Source organism: Rhineura floridana, chromosome 1 (genome assembly GCF_030035675.1).
Source record: "Rhineura floridana isolate rRhiFlo1 chromosome 1, rRhiFlo1.hap2, whole genome shotgun sequence".
NCBI lineage: Eukaryota > Metazoa > Chordata > Lepidosauria > Squamata > Rhineuridae > Rhineura > Rhineura floridana.
This window is the reverse complement of record NC_084480.1, coordinates 245218574-245233314: the sequence shown is the minus strand read 5'-3', so window position 1 is coordinate 245233314 and position 14741 is coordinate 245218574. Positions and strand designations below refer to the sequence as shown.

Sequence of the window (14741 nt, the reverse complement as noted above, 5' to 3'; positions counted from 1 at the left end):
TCACTAGCCCTGCTTCACACCCTTGTTGAGTGTTTTTGCTTGTCTGGAGTGTGTCCGCTAATTTCGATAACATTTCTTGTTTGCCTAGATGGAGGATAGAGAGGGGTATGTGACGGTGAAGAAACTAGCCTACTATATAAAGGTAATTCAGGGTTCTGTCCACTTTTGTTTCAGGCCCCCCTCATCAATGGCATGCCCAGAAGGAAAGGTGGCTCTTGGACTGAAAAAGGTTCCCTACTCAAGCACAAAATATAAAGGTGACCGTTTGAATAAAGAGGAGAATGTATACTTTCAAATAAAAAGCAGAAGTGCAAGACAAACATCCAATGATCCAAAAGCTGTCTTGGAACATGTGTGCACAGTAAGGAAGAAACTTCCCATGACAGTTTTTCCTTAACTATTTGCTGCTCTTTATCTGACATTTTCAATCCCTGACTCTCTCTCTTCCTCATTCATGCATATGCTGTGCATTCTGAGTCATTTCTTTTGAGACAAAAGGTCGGGAATTGAATACTCCAGTGGATCAATGAGTCAATATGATGCTCTGCTTTTTAGAAGTTTCTACTGTGAAGAGGTCTATGACTAATTATTTTCTCAGAGACAAGTAATCTCTTCTACTTCCTTCAAATCAGCCTCTGGTGTTCTGCACCTCAACCCAGCATAATTTGGAAATAATGCAAATTGGAACATGTCCACTAGGTTAACTCACACAGCTCTGATCAACAGGAGATCACAAGCTTATATTATCCTGCTCCATTGGCTCTGCTCAGATATATAATATAATCATCTTGATTAGCATATATGTAATGTTAGGTTATTTAAAGAATAGACTTATACATCACTTGAGACGGAAATGAGAGGAAAGGAAGTGAATAGGGGTTTTGGCTTGGCAAATCATGGAAAACCTCAGATATTATCTGCAGGGTGCCCCAAAACTGCGTAAAAACTAGTAATAAATTGACAATCCTTTGGAGGCTTATCCCACCGACCCTACTTACATTTGTGAACACAGCAGTTTGTTTTCCAATTAACTTCATTTTCAACAACAAAAATGTGGCATATCGCGATTCATTCTGAAGAGAAAGCTGCATAATGCATTATACTGTACTATGAGCCTGGTCCTATGGATGTCTGCAAAAGGCTGCTACTGCACCAGAGCTTGCACCATGCAAGCTAGTTAGTGGCCCAGTTCACACATAGTGCTAAGCCAACCCATGGATTGGCATGAATGAACAAATGTGCAGGGTCCCAGAGTGAAGACTGCAGTCACTGCACTCCTCTCCTGGTCTTGCTGGTGCTACACTACCCAGGGCTAAGCCATGGTTTAGACAAACCATGAGCTATAACCAAGATTTGATCTCAGTCTACTGCTTGTGGTTTGCCTGGGGAAAGACATGCCACAAACCAGAGTTTGGACATAACACTAAGTTAAACCATGGCTTAGTCCTATGTGGCACAGCGGCAGTAGGACCAGAGAAGAACTGCAGTGGCCATTATCTGTGCTCCAGCAACTGGCACATTTGCTCATTCATGCTAAGCCATGGTTTGGCTGTGAATTTGTTACATACTAATAGAGTCAGCATCTTATTTCCAGTACGAATATTGAGGCCTATTTGGACAATAGGTCTTGCTGCATAGTTCTCATGTTTGTCAAATTTTGCATCTGCAACTCTGCAAGAGTATGGGCAGGGGAAGATCTTTGACTAAGTCAACATGTATAAGATTTTTCTTAATGTCGACTCTTGTCTAGCATATCCCCTTTCTCCCCATATGATTTCTCCAAGACTTTCCACAATCACCTTTGCTGGCACAATCACTCTAGTCTCAGAAGCTAAAATATTTTGCAAAATCCTAGGTGTCTTGATATTTCAGTAAGCCTACCAATGCTGCAATAGCTGAAAGACACCTTTTTTCTGCATGTGGATTGTATAATCAAATCATTAGCCAGCAATTGTTTCACATCCTCTATTAAACATGAGTGCAATGTTAAAAGGTTTTGGGCTTTTCTGCCTACTCAAAACACTGTAAATCACAGAAATAGTAAGACAGTGTCTGAATTAGTGAGACCCAGTTAAATGTAGCTTATCATGTTGTCTCTCTTCCATGGGAAATTTAACATGCATCAGCAAATGATCAGGTATATGCTTCTTGCATACACTCACAAGATCTATATAGTAGCCACACAAAAATAATCTTTGAAGCTAACCTTTAATCGCTTCACAAAGTGCTTGGCAACAATAAGTTCTGAAGCCGGATTGCCCAAGATGATCTCAAAACGATACTGTAGGCCTAGTTTATCTCGGGCTTCTTGCAGCCTCTCTTTTGCCAGCATTGCCAGCTGCACAGAGGGAATCCTGATGACTAGCATGTGGCCCTGGCCATTCTTATCCTTGCCGGGTGCTGTGATGATGTCATCCATTATACTGAGAGTCTCAGGCGTGCTGTGGTCTCTGAGCGACGTCATGGTGGTAAGAGCCATCAAGGCTTCCAAGTACTGCTGAATAAGCAGATAGCAGCGAATCACCATGCTATGCAGCCTGGGATACCTTGAAAAGAATGAAGCTTTGTTTTAGTCAGTCAAGTTAATAAATGCTGGTCTAAAGTAAGATTCCAAACAATAGACAAAGAAAAGGAAGAGGCATGATTTGGGACTCTCAAAAGTGTTTTCATTTTATTCAATGACTTCTACATATAAGCATTGTGTTTGCATACATATCAATCTCTATGGCTAGCAGAAACACTCAAATAGACCCTAAACATCACAATCCAACAGTACAACCCTATGCATATTTACTCAGAGGTTATGTCCCACTGTGTTCAATGGAGCTTAGTCCATAGTGTGTTTAGGATTGCAGCATAAGTTTGGCATACACAATTCCAATGCAGTAACAGAAGTAGGTGGAGGATACTAATTGGGAGGGCATCTGAAGACTGAATTACAGTGTCTTTTCTCACATAATGATTGTAACTCTAAAGTAAGAACTCCATTCTACACGATTGTCATTGCTAATTTGGCAACAGCCAGACAGCCATGTGAAATATGGGACTGTCAATAAGAAGGAGAGTTGCTATGTGGTGACCTCATTGTGTTTCAGCAGCCCCCTTGACAAATGGCTGCTTGAATTCACCCTGAGGCATTCAAATACTAATAAGTCTATTTAGAAGCAAGTCCTACTGAATTCAATAGGGCTTACTCCCAGGTAAGTGGAGTTAGGATTGCAGCCTAAATCTGTGAAAGCTGATATATCAAAGTTGTCACTGCACATATTAGTTAGCCAAGAATCTATTTTATATTGAATCAGCCTAGTTGGAAATCTTTCAAGGAAAGCAGGGTTCAGACTTGCTGAAGTAGCTTTTGTTTTATGGTTTATTCTTATAATATGACATGATGTTTGTATCTGTTAGCCTTTTGGAGGCCCCTTCTTTGGGATAACAATACAGGTTAAATGCATTTATAAATAAGTAAAATAATCCAAATACTTAAAAAACCTGCAGTGGCTATGCCAATTAGACTGAGGCAGGTGTTCAACGGTTTTTTTCTGCCTCTGTCTGGCCTGGTTCTCAGCGAGGTAGCAAATAAATGTCTACACACTTCATACTGCAGGAGGGAAGCAGGGGCTCATGTGACTGAACACTTCTTCATACAAAAATTCCACTCATACAGAAAACCAGGCACCTGGGAGAAAAGTTCTAACATAGCATTCTCCCTGACATACTAGTATTCTAACTTCCAAGGATTTGTTTTTGTAAGGAGGGACATTCATTTATGTCAGCTCCTAAATACAGTTTTAAGTGTTACGGTCCAGACACAGGCTTATCATCTCAGTGAGAAAGTGTCCGTTCCCAACCTCTGCCACTTTGGCCCACTCAGCAATCAAAACAGCTGACATATCCTGCCTATTCATGCAGGAACGAATTTGGGTTTGATCCAGAGAAGATTGAGCATAACTCTGCTTGCACAATGAGACTTTTCTGGATCAATCCTCCCACTATAGCCCCATGTGCCCCCCAAAAGCTGTTCCTGAGGGCTGATACGCTCTGGAATGGTAGGAGGGGCATGGGGCATGCAGGAGGACAGGGATGTTGGAAGAATTCAACAAGGCTGCAAAGGAAGAGCTTTTCTGCTCAGACAACACATCTTTGGATCTAAGCCTTTGGATTTGTCTTCTTAAAGAAATAAAGATTATGAAAGATCTAGAGAAAATTATGGTCTGGATTTACAATTACACCGATGAGTAAAACTTCAGTAGTTAAAAAAGAATGCTGCACCCAGATTTCTGTTAAAAATTATTCAAATTTTAATCCTTCAGTACCAGTTAATTTTAAAACCGTGTATATAAAAATCCCCAAGAACAATGAAATATATAATCCAGATGAATTCAGTTCATAAGAAAGATCTTAGAGCTCTAAGAAATATTATTATGCCTATCAACTATAACTTTTAGACAATTTTTAAGAGCAATTGCAATCTCCTGGAATATTTGCATAACATTCATAGCTTGTTTATGATATTGTTGCTGAAAAAATGGGATCAATCCACATAAAATTTAAATTCAGCACTTTATCAACATATCTCAGATTTCCACTGGTCAGATTTCAATTCTAGGAATGCTATGATATATTTTTCAAGATAGGGGAACACCACTTAGGCTGCAATCCAATATATGCCTACTCAGAACTAAGCTCCATTGGGTTCAGTGGAACTTACTTCCAGGTAAGTGTGTACTGGATTGCAGCCTTAATCTGTTAATGCAAAGCATATGCAAAAATAATGTAGTGAAGAAAATTATCTGAGTATAAATGACATGCATACCTTATCTAGGGCTAATCCTTTCTCGGTCACTGGTCTGGACCAGAGCTTGGAAGTAACTAGTTACAAGTAACGAATTACTTGTAATTTATTACTTTTTTGAGTAACGAGTGGGTAACTTCATTACATTTTGCTGGTAATAGAACAAGTAGTAACTTCATTACTTTTGAGGAGTAATTGTAATGTTTCCAGCATTACTTTTGCACATTACTGGGGGGGGAGCAGGGGAATTCTGCTCCTCTTTGTGAATAAAAATCATGTGCTTCAGATTGGGCTTATGTGCAGCGTTGTTCTTCCTTAATGTTCTATGGGTGCTTAGGAGGCGACAAGGGAGGAGGTGGAGAGCGAGACGGCGTGGAGAAAACAATTGTTTAAAAATTGACAGGAGTGGAAGGAGAAAAGAGCTGGAGGCAATATAAATATACAAAAATATGTGTGTTGGGGTATCATTGCTGGGGGTGGGGTGAGGGGATGTGAGATTCTGTTATGCCATTCTGTTAATCTTATGGATAAAAAAATATATACTACTACCCTCTGTGTGTGTGTGTGCTTATTTTTAATGTTGTTTAGGCTACTTGGATGTGCAGCAGCCAAGGCAAGCACCTTGTAGGCAATTTTATTTTAAAAAGTAACTAAAATGTAATTGTAGCAATTACTTTTCAGTAAAAGTAAAGTAATCAGTTACTTTCAGAGCGATTGTAATTGTAACGGTAATTACTACTTTTGGGGGGCCATGTAACTGTAACTGTAATTTATTACTTTTTAAAAGTAATCTTCCAAGCTCTGGTCTGGACTGGGAATTTGATGTTCTGCTTTCTAGACACCCATACCCATGATCTTGGTTAAATACTACCCCCAAAAGCATTTACCTCTCTAACAGTGTATTCACCATTTTTTCAAAGGTTTCATCACATCTCAGAAGAGGACTTGTGATTCCCCACTGAAGAGATTTGCTGTATTCATTCAAGCCAAAATATAACTTCTCATCTTGGCTCAGTTCCTCCTGATCCAAACAGAGATATTGCAAGCAAAGTGATTCTTTAGGATTTATGCTTGTCCTATATACAAAATATTCACATATTCTTTCCCTCCCCCCTGAAAAAGTCATTATGTTCATGCAACTTACAAATTGCTTCTTCCTTCAAAAACAAAACATTAAAATAAATTTGCATAATGTATCTACAACCTAACCAGCCTCAGATAATGTAAGCCTTGATCCTTTCTAGAAGAACTATAATCCCAAATAATGGATTATATAGCTCTGCACATCACTTAATCACATCCTATAATACCTTTATGAGGGATGTTTTCTACTATAAAGCACTCTCTGTAGGGCTGCCTTTGAAGACAGTCCAAAAACCCCAGTTATTTCAGAATGCAGATCATGGACTGCTAAGATGGACAAGGAAGTAGCTAGCTCATATCACACCTCTTGAAACAACTTCAGCGGCTTCCTCTTTGCTTCCAGACTTGATTCAAAATGCAGGTACTTAACTCTAAAGCTCCACATGGCCCAGTGCCTGCAGGAAGAAGAAACCATCGCCCCAAGGGAAGGAGAGGCTGCTGCTCTTGCTGCTGCTGCTGCTGCTGCTGCCGCCGTGGGACCACCACCTCCACCACCCTCCCAGAGGGACTTCTGCCTGGCAGGACCAGGCCCCAGGTACCCAGCCAGCCAGGACTGATTCTCACCACCTGTCCCTCTCTGGAGGGATACATAAGCCGGCTGGCTGAGGTGGCCTGGGAGACCCAGTGCCTGCAGGAAGAAGAAACCATCGCCCAAGGGAAGGAGAGGCTGCTGCTCTTGCTGCTGCTTTCTTTTTCTTTTTTTTTACTTTTTTGTTGGTGTGTTGATGTAATTTGAGATGAATGGGTGCCTGATTATATGAATGTATGTCTGAGTGAGTGTGTATGTTTATATGCTGTATATATGGCTGTATATATGGCTGTTTTTATACGTTTAATTGTTGTATATTTTAGTTGTATTATGTGCTTTGGAGAGAGTTTTATCCATCAGGCGGGGAGACTTGAGGGGGCCCCAATTACCGTAGTGACGGGCAAAGGAAGGTATGGCGCTGTGAGAAGGACGTGCCAGGTAAGGGGAACGCGGTCCAGATATGTTGTGGCTGTGCCTTGTTCCGGTCCTTCCCACACCCGCAAGGTCGTTGGTAGTCCTATCAGCCAACTCTCAGATCTCCAGTTGCTGTTATTAAATGCCAGATCGGTATATAATAAAACCTCCCTCGTCCACGATTTGATTGTGGATGAGGCAGCCGATCTGGCATGTATAACCGAGACCTGGGTGGGTGAGCAGGGAGGAGTTGGTCTCTCTCTGCTCTGCCCACTGGGGTACTTGGTTCAGCATCATGGTAGATCTGAGGGTCAGGGAGGTGGGGTTGCTGTCGTCTATAAGAGTTCCATCTCACTCACCAAGCACCATGTTCATTCAGTTACTGGCCTGGAGTGTTTGCACCTTGTGTTGGGCCAGAGGGACAGGCTGGGAATCCTTTTGGTGTACCGCCCACCTTGCTGCCCAATGGCTTCCCTAACTGAGCTGGCGGAAGTGGTCTCGGATATATTGTTGAGGTCCCCCAGACTAATAGTACTGGGGGATTTCAACATTCATGCCGAGACCACTTTGTCTGGCGCGGCTCAGGACTTCATGGCTTCCATGACAGCCATGGGGCTGTCTCAGTATGTTAGTGGTCCAACACATGTATCGGGGCACACTCTAGACCTTGTTTTTGCTACTGAGCATGGGGAAAGTGATCTGGATGTGGGGAGTTTTACAACACTCCCTTTGTCATGGACAGACCACTGCTTGCTGAAGTTTAGACTTTCAGTAACCTCTTCCCTCTGCAAGGGTGGGGGACCTATTAAAATGGTCCACCCCCGGAGACTAATGGATCCTGAAGGTTTTCAAAGGGCTCTGGGGGATTTTCCGGCTGATAGGACTGGCGCTCCTGCTGAAGCCCTGGTCGCTCTGTGGAATACGGAGATGACCCGGGCTGTAAACACAATCGCTCCTGCATGCCCTCTCCTGTGTAGAGCTCATACAGCTCCATGGTATACTCCGGAGCTGAGAGCGATGAAGCAAGATAGGAGGAGGCTTGAGCGGAAATGGAGACGAACTCCCGACGGATACAATTATGCGCTGGTTAGTGCTTCAACTAAGCTCTATGTAGGAGCAGTGAAGGCAGCTAAAAAACATCATTTTGCTGCCACTATTAAACCATCTCTTTGCCGCCCAGCGGAGCTCTTTCGAGTTGTCCGGGGGCTTCTCCATTCAAACCCTCCGGACACTGTGGAATCATCGGAGGCCCGCTGTAATCAGTTTGCCGATCACTTCCAGAATAAGATCTCATGTATCCACCAGGACCTAGACTCTCAAGTTATAGCAGTAGATCCTAGTGAGATGTCCGGAGCACAGTCTTGTCCTGTTTTGTTGGATGAGCTTCAGTTGGTTCAACTCGAGGACGTGGACAAGGTGCTTGGACAGGTACATGCAACCACTTCGGTACTGGATCCTTGCCCCTCCTGGCTGATAAAAACTAGTAGGAATGGAACAGGTAGCTGGGCCAAGGAAGTGATAAATGCCTCTTTACGAGAGGGAGTGGTCCCGGGCTGTCTGAAAGAGGCAGTGGTGAGACCACTCCTGAAAAAGCCTTCCTTGGACCCAGACAATTTTAACAGCTACAGGCCAGTGGCGAATGTTCCATTCCTGGGCAAGGTCTTGGAACGGGTGGTTGCTGGCCAGCTCCAGGCGCTATTGGATGAAACTGATTATCTAGATCCATTTCAATCGGGTTTTAGGCCCGGTTTTGGCACTGAGACAGCCTTGGTCGCCCTGTACGATGACCTATGTCGGGAAAGAGACAGAGGGAGTGTAACTCTGTTGATTCTCCTTGATCTCTCAGCGGCTTTTGATACCATCGACCATGGTATCCTTCTGGAGAGGCTCGCGGAGTTGGGAGTTGGAGGTATTGCTTGGCAGTGGTTCCGCTCCTACTTGGCGGGTCGTCTCCAGAAGGTAGTGCTTGGGGAACATTGCTCGACACTGCGGGCTCTCCAATATGGGGTCCCGCAGGGGTCAGTTTTGTCCCCCCTGCTTTTTAATATCTACATGAAGCCGTTGGGAGAGGTCATCAGGAGTTTTGGAGTGCGTTGTCATCAGTATGCTGATGACACGCAGCTCTACTTCTCCTTTTCATCTTCTTCAGGTGAGGCTGTCGATTTGCTGAACCGTTGCCTGGCCGCGACAATGGACTGGATGAGAGTTAACAAACTGAAGCTCAATCCAGACAAGACTGAGATGCTGTTGGTGGACGGGTTCTCTGATCGGATGGTGGATATATACCCTGTCCTGGACGGGGTTACACTCCCCCTAAAGGACCGGGTTCGTAGTCTGGGAGTCTTTTTACACTCTTCCCTCTCACTTGAGGCTCAAGTAGCCTCGGTGGTTAGGAATGCGTTTTACCAACTTCGGTTGGTAGCCCAGCTACGTCCCTATTTGAGTAAAGAGGACCTTACATCAGTGGTACATGCTCTGGTAACCTCACGTTTGAATTACTGTAATGCACTTTACGTAGGGCTACCTTTGAAGACAGTTCGGAAGCTACAACTAGTGCAAAATGCGGCGGCCAGATTGCTGACAAGGACCAAGCGGTCCGAGCATATAACACCTGTTCTGGCCAGCTTGCACTGGTTGCCAATATGTTTCCGGGCTAGATTCAAAGTGTTGGTATTAACCTATAAAGCCTTATACGGTGCGGGACCACGATACCTTGCGGAACGCCTCTTCCGATATGAACCGGCCCGTGCACTACGTTCTGCTACGAAGGCCCTCCTCCGGGTTCCAACTCACAGGGAGGCCCGGAGGGTGATGACAAGATCTAGGGCCTTCTCAGTGGTGGCCCCCGAACTATGGAACAGTCTCCCCGAGGAAGTACGCCTGGCGCCGACTCTGCTCTCCTTCCGGCGCCAGGTCAAAACCTTCCTAATCTCTGAAGCATTTTAAGTTACACTGATTTACTTTTAAAAATGTTTATTGTATTGGATTGTTGATTGTATTTTAGTATTATTTTGTTATTCATTGTATTTTTATGCTATTTTATGTTCACCGCCCAGAGAGCTATTGCTAGTCGGGCGGTATATAAATTTAATAAATAAATAAAATAAAATAAATCACTTAGGACCCAAGTATCTGCTGGACAGTCTTCTCCTGTATCAATCCACCCACACACTGAGGTCTAACATCTGAGACTCTTTTCTGGGTGCCCACAACGTCAGAAGCAAGGCAGATGGCAACCAGGGAGAGACCTCTTTTGGTAGTGGGCACACTACCTATGGAGTGCATTTCCCTGGGAGGCTTGCTACTCCCCCACTTAGTTATCATTTTGGTGCCAAAGACCTTTTTTCTTTCCCAGGCTTTTAAACACTGCTAACTTTAAAGTTATCACTTATTTTAAGATGCTGTGAGTTTTTACTGACTGGAGCTTTTTTATCCCACTTGTGAAGAAACCATTTGTTATAAATTAATGTAAAGTATAGGCATTTTAGAGCTATGAATGGTGACATGTTTTGTACTATGATTAAATGCCTCAGCCTGAAATAAATCACAAAGTAAAACTGCATCTGATTAGGCTCCAGATTTCTGCACAGGTTTGAATGTATGGAGGCCTGGCATGTAACGGATGGCCTGGTTATAGTTGCCTAGGAGGGAAACACTGTTGGCAGTTAGCAGTACTGAAAGTGAGTATTACTGGTATTTATATTTATTAGAAGGGGCTAATCTAACTGGTGTTCTGAAGGTAGCTCTAAAGGAATTCCTGTTGGTCCTTGGGTAAGATCAATAGAAGTGCATCCTGTGAGGTGGCCACATGCTATTAGCCAGAGGCTAAGGCCAGTGAAGAATAAAAGGCAAGACAAAATGTTGATGAATCTGTTAGAGGCGGAGTCAGGCGGAGAAGAGATTGAGAGAGAAGGACCAAAGGAGAAGCAGAGTTGAAGAGACTAAGACTGTCAGAGATTAGAAGAAGTCTGGTAGGCAGATGAGCCTGAGAGGAAGACTCATAGCCTGAAGAAAGTCTGAAGGGGAAGGACCAGAAGAACAACAAGTGATGGAAGATTCCAAAAGAGCTGTGCATAAAAAAGTAGAGAAGCTTCAACAAAAAGGAAGCTGTAATACTAAAGCCAGAATCTTCAGGATTTTGTGGTCATAACCAAAATGAAATCTTCTGTTCAGTAAGAAGCCCTTATTGTGGCTGAACAGTCATCAAGTCAATGAGGAGCAAAGCAAGGGCTGCACCTGACAGAAGACTTCAGTCCAGAAACCAACTCTATTCTGTGAGTACTGGCTGGGTGGAGAGAGAGAGAGAAATTGGGCCCTTGATTTAAATAGGGCAGTGGTGGGGACCTTCCAAAGCATGGGCCTAACTAGACTCAGCATGAATCCCAATTTAGATTGCAAGACTTCCCCACAAACCACACTCACCTGCCTCACACTTGATGTAATATGTGACATCAGGTTTGGGGTAGGTATTAATGCAGCCTCAAAGGAACAATTGGGAGCTTAAAATTAGCTCCTGATTGTTCGTTTGCAAGCAGGGCTAACTGTTGCTGGGAGTGCACCTTCAAAGGGGCTTGCCGAAACCATGGATCAGCTGATCAGCAGTTACAGGAAACTCGTTTGAAGTCTGTCTGCAGAAAGCAGTTTGGATTCAAATCGCTTCCTGCAAATTGAGCATTTTCCCCTCTACAGACTTCAAACACTGCCTGTCACTGCTGATCAGGTGATTAGTGGTTACAGCAAATCCCTCTGAAGGTACATTCATAGCACTAATCAGCTGATTGGCACGAATACCTCTCCTTTAAAGGAGGTTGCTATTAAACTTTGTTCCTACGAACTTTGACATATCATTGTAACATCAGGTGATTGACAAGTGGGCAGTCCTTACTGGCTGGATCTAGTTCGACACCCCTGAAATAGGGGGTTAAGTAGGCAAAACTTATTCTAAACTCACCCAGGAACCTATGTATTTCATTTAAAAGTTGACATATCTGAGTTACAATCTAGACTTTAATTTCTGAAAATGGGGTTGAAGCCATTGCTTATTTATCCTAGAATTCTGAGTTTGTAACCTGATAACCATAGCACCTGGAAGGGACTAATTCAGTCTGCAATCTCTATCTTGGAAGCTGACCTCATGTCTATAACTTAGCCTAGTTTTCTACAGGTTTTCCCCCTTGTTCTTCCTCACCCCCTGCTTTATGTAATCTTGTCTGATAAAGAGTTGGAAAGCTTGAAAGCTGATCACACTTTTGCGACATTTGGCTAGTTCCATTAAAGGTAACACCTAACTGTGGATTTTGGTGTTTTTTTCTTATGTACCAACATGGATGCCTTTGCTTTTTATGCTTTCTATATTCTTTAGTAAGTATACCAAGTTTAAATAAGATAGAAGTTGTAACATTTTATTTTTTATCAGTATAATATCATGTAGTCTTTAAATTAATTCCGTTTGTACGTAAGTTAATCCCTATAATAAATATATTATTTATATTCTTATATCCTACTGGGAGGAAGGGCGGGATATAAATTTAATAATTAAATATTTTTGTTCTTGTTTAGACTCTGTCCCAGCTGTGGGACAATCTCATGCCTACACCATATTAACCAGGCTGCTATGATAAGAGATAAAAACAAAGGAGTGGTTATTTTTAAGTTTTATGGTGGCAGTGGGAGTTAATTAACAATATGTATTATTTTTTCCACAGTATTGTTTTATTGTTTTAGTTGTTCCATAATATTTCTGCTTTTTTTACACGTTTTGTAATTCACTCTGTGGATGTCAATTGACTATTTAAGGGTACCATATACATTGGAAAAAGTTAGCACCGTTAACCAATTTTTGGTATCTACTAAAAGGCAGATGAAGCAACTAGTAGGCTGGACCGTGGCCAACTTGAATATTGTATCAATCTTCTCCCTTCTTAGATGCAATCAAAGTTTGATTATAGTCTATTTGATCAACAGATAAAATGATTTCCCTCTTCATGACAACTGTAGGGCTAAAAGACCAAAGATGCTCAAAAAGCATGTAAACACTTCCTAAACATTGTATTGGACTCAAACATTTAGACACTTACCATGTTGCCAAACTGTATCCAGTGTACCTCATTGGCAGAGCTGATTCTGGACTGTTGAGTTTGAAGAGCATATGGGAAAGAACTCACTTGCAGGACAAGAAGGTTGAAAGCTTCAAGGACCTCTCTGCAGTTTATCACTCTATCAGCAAGTCCATGACTAGGCTCCCCATGGGATAGAGAACTTGAGATGGCACTAGGAAAAGGAACAAGATATTTCATATTTACTGCCTGTGTCATGTTCTGTAAATCAAAACAAAAACAATTACAACAAACTACAGGAGTTACTTGGTCCACAAAGAATCAGAAAATACCCAAATATGGTGTTTGTTAGTGCACAGTTCTAGAAATATTGGCTTAATGTCCTCTACCACACTCTACAAAACAACAGTAAGCTTCATACAAATGTTTGTGGTGCAGTGCCTACTTATAATATTACCAAATGGTGGTACCAACTATATAGAAAGTGGTTCTATGATTTTAACAGGTTGAGGAAGAACAATAAAATTAGTAACTTTGAAGCAGTGTTTGGCAACATGCAGGCCCCAATGTGGGGAACGTAAAATGAGGCTCATCTCAAATCACATGGTCTATTCTGAATCTCTGGTGCCCATTGTCAGCATCCTGATACTATGAACACTATGACTCTGCCCATTTTGCACAACCCAGTGTTAAAGCAGTCAATGACGACAATCCATCGTATAAAGTGAATATAGTATACCACTGAAACTGGGAAGGATTCTAGAAACCCATGGTGGTATAAAGTGAGGGAGCTGCTATAGAAGTGGTCTAATGGACCCAAGAAGTTGCCCATTTGCTATTTATAACATGATAGCTACACTATTCCATAGCATAAGCCCTTTACAAACTAGACCCATAATCTTAGCGGGTATTTTCCTTTTTTGACATTGCTACCTATTTAGCATACATCCCTAGTTGCGATTCTCAGATTCTACCTGGGAGTCTATCTATGGCAACCTGTGGCTGACCTCTGACTCTCCAAATGTTGTTTGACTAAAACTCCCTTAATATCTGACCACTGGCCATGCTAGCTGATGGAATATGGAGTCCAACAACATATGGAGGGCCACAGGCTAGCCACTCCTGATCTAGATGCTTGGTTATATTATCTAGGGCAGACACCAACAAGCATTACATTAGTATGCCAAGCATGGGCAGAAGACTGTTTCTTAGTCTTGCTAGAGCATTGCAACAAAGCAAGGGCTATGTACCATCAATCACCTTGTCACCAAAAATATTTCTGCCAATATGGTGTGCTCCATAAAGCCAGGCTGAAGGGAAAAGCACAGCTGCTGCAAGATTTGATAAATATAGGCAGCATTACAGACATAGCTGCTTACTCTTGAACCCAATAGGTCCTCTGCCTTTAAAGGTTTCGCAGATATGGTTCAGGAAGATATGGTTCATGGCAAATATGATTCATCCTGTGCTGCAATGACATGTAAAGGCACTTCTTGCAACTTATTAAAAGTTGCATCCTAACACCTACAATCTGAATGAAAACCTACAGTATATTAACAACTGTTACTTTGTTTCATTTGGAAGGAATTACCTTGTTAAATCCACATGAGCGTTGTCATGCACCAGCACAAAAAGAGTGTATGGATTCTGCTTCACTCGCCTCATGAAAACATCAAACTTAGTTTGAATCTCATTGTCTAGCCGCACTACGTATTTTTCAGCTCGTTGGTAAGCTGCTCCATTTTCTTCAAGGCCCAAGTCTACAAGAACCCCTGGAGGAAAAAATGGTGGGGAGAAGAACTTTGGT

The 14741-nt window shown here is 42.4% G+C and overlaps 1 protein-coding gene across 12 annotated transcripts in view; it reads right to left on the bottom strand.

The window, feature by feature from the left end:
- The window catches only part of GREB1L (GREB1 like retinoic acid receptor coactivator), a 300655-nt gene that overhangs the window by 38860 nt on the left and 247054 nt on the right, over positions 1-14741 (bottom strand). For all 12 annotated transcript variants that reach the window (XM_061596502.1, XM_061596493.1, XM_061596580.1 and 9 more), the window contains 4 exons: positions 14526-14706; positions 12956-13148; positions 5680-5813; positions 2207-2546 (listed from right to left, as the gene is read on the bottom strand). In XM_061596502.1, coding sequence (XP_061452486.1) covers positions 2207-2546; positions 5680-5813; positions 12956-13148; positions 14526-14706 — 848 coding nt within the window. The remainder of the gene's footprint in view (positions 1-2206; positions 2547-5679; positions 5814-12955; positions 13149-14525; positions 14707-14741) is intronic.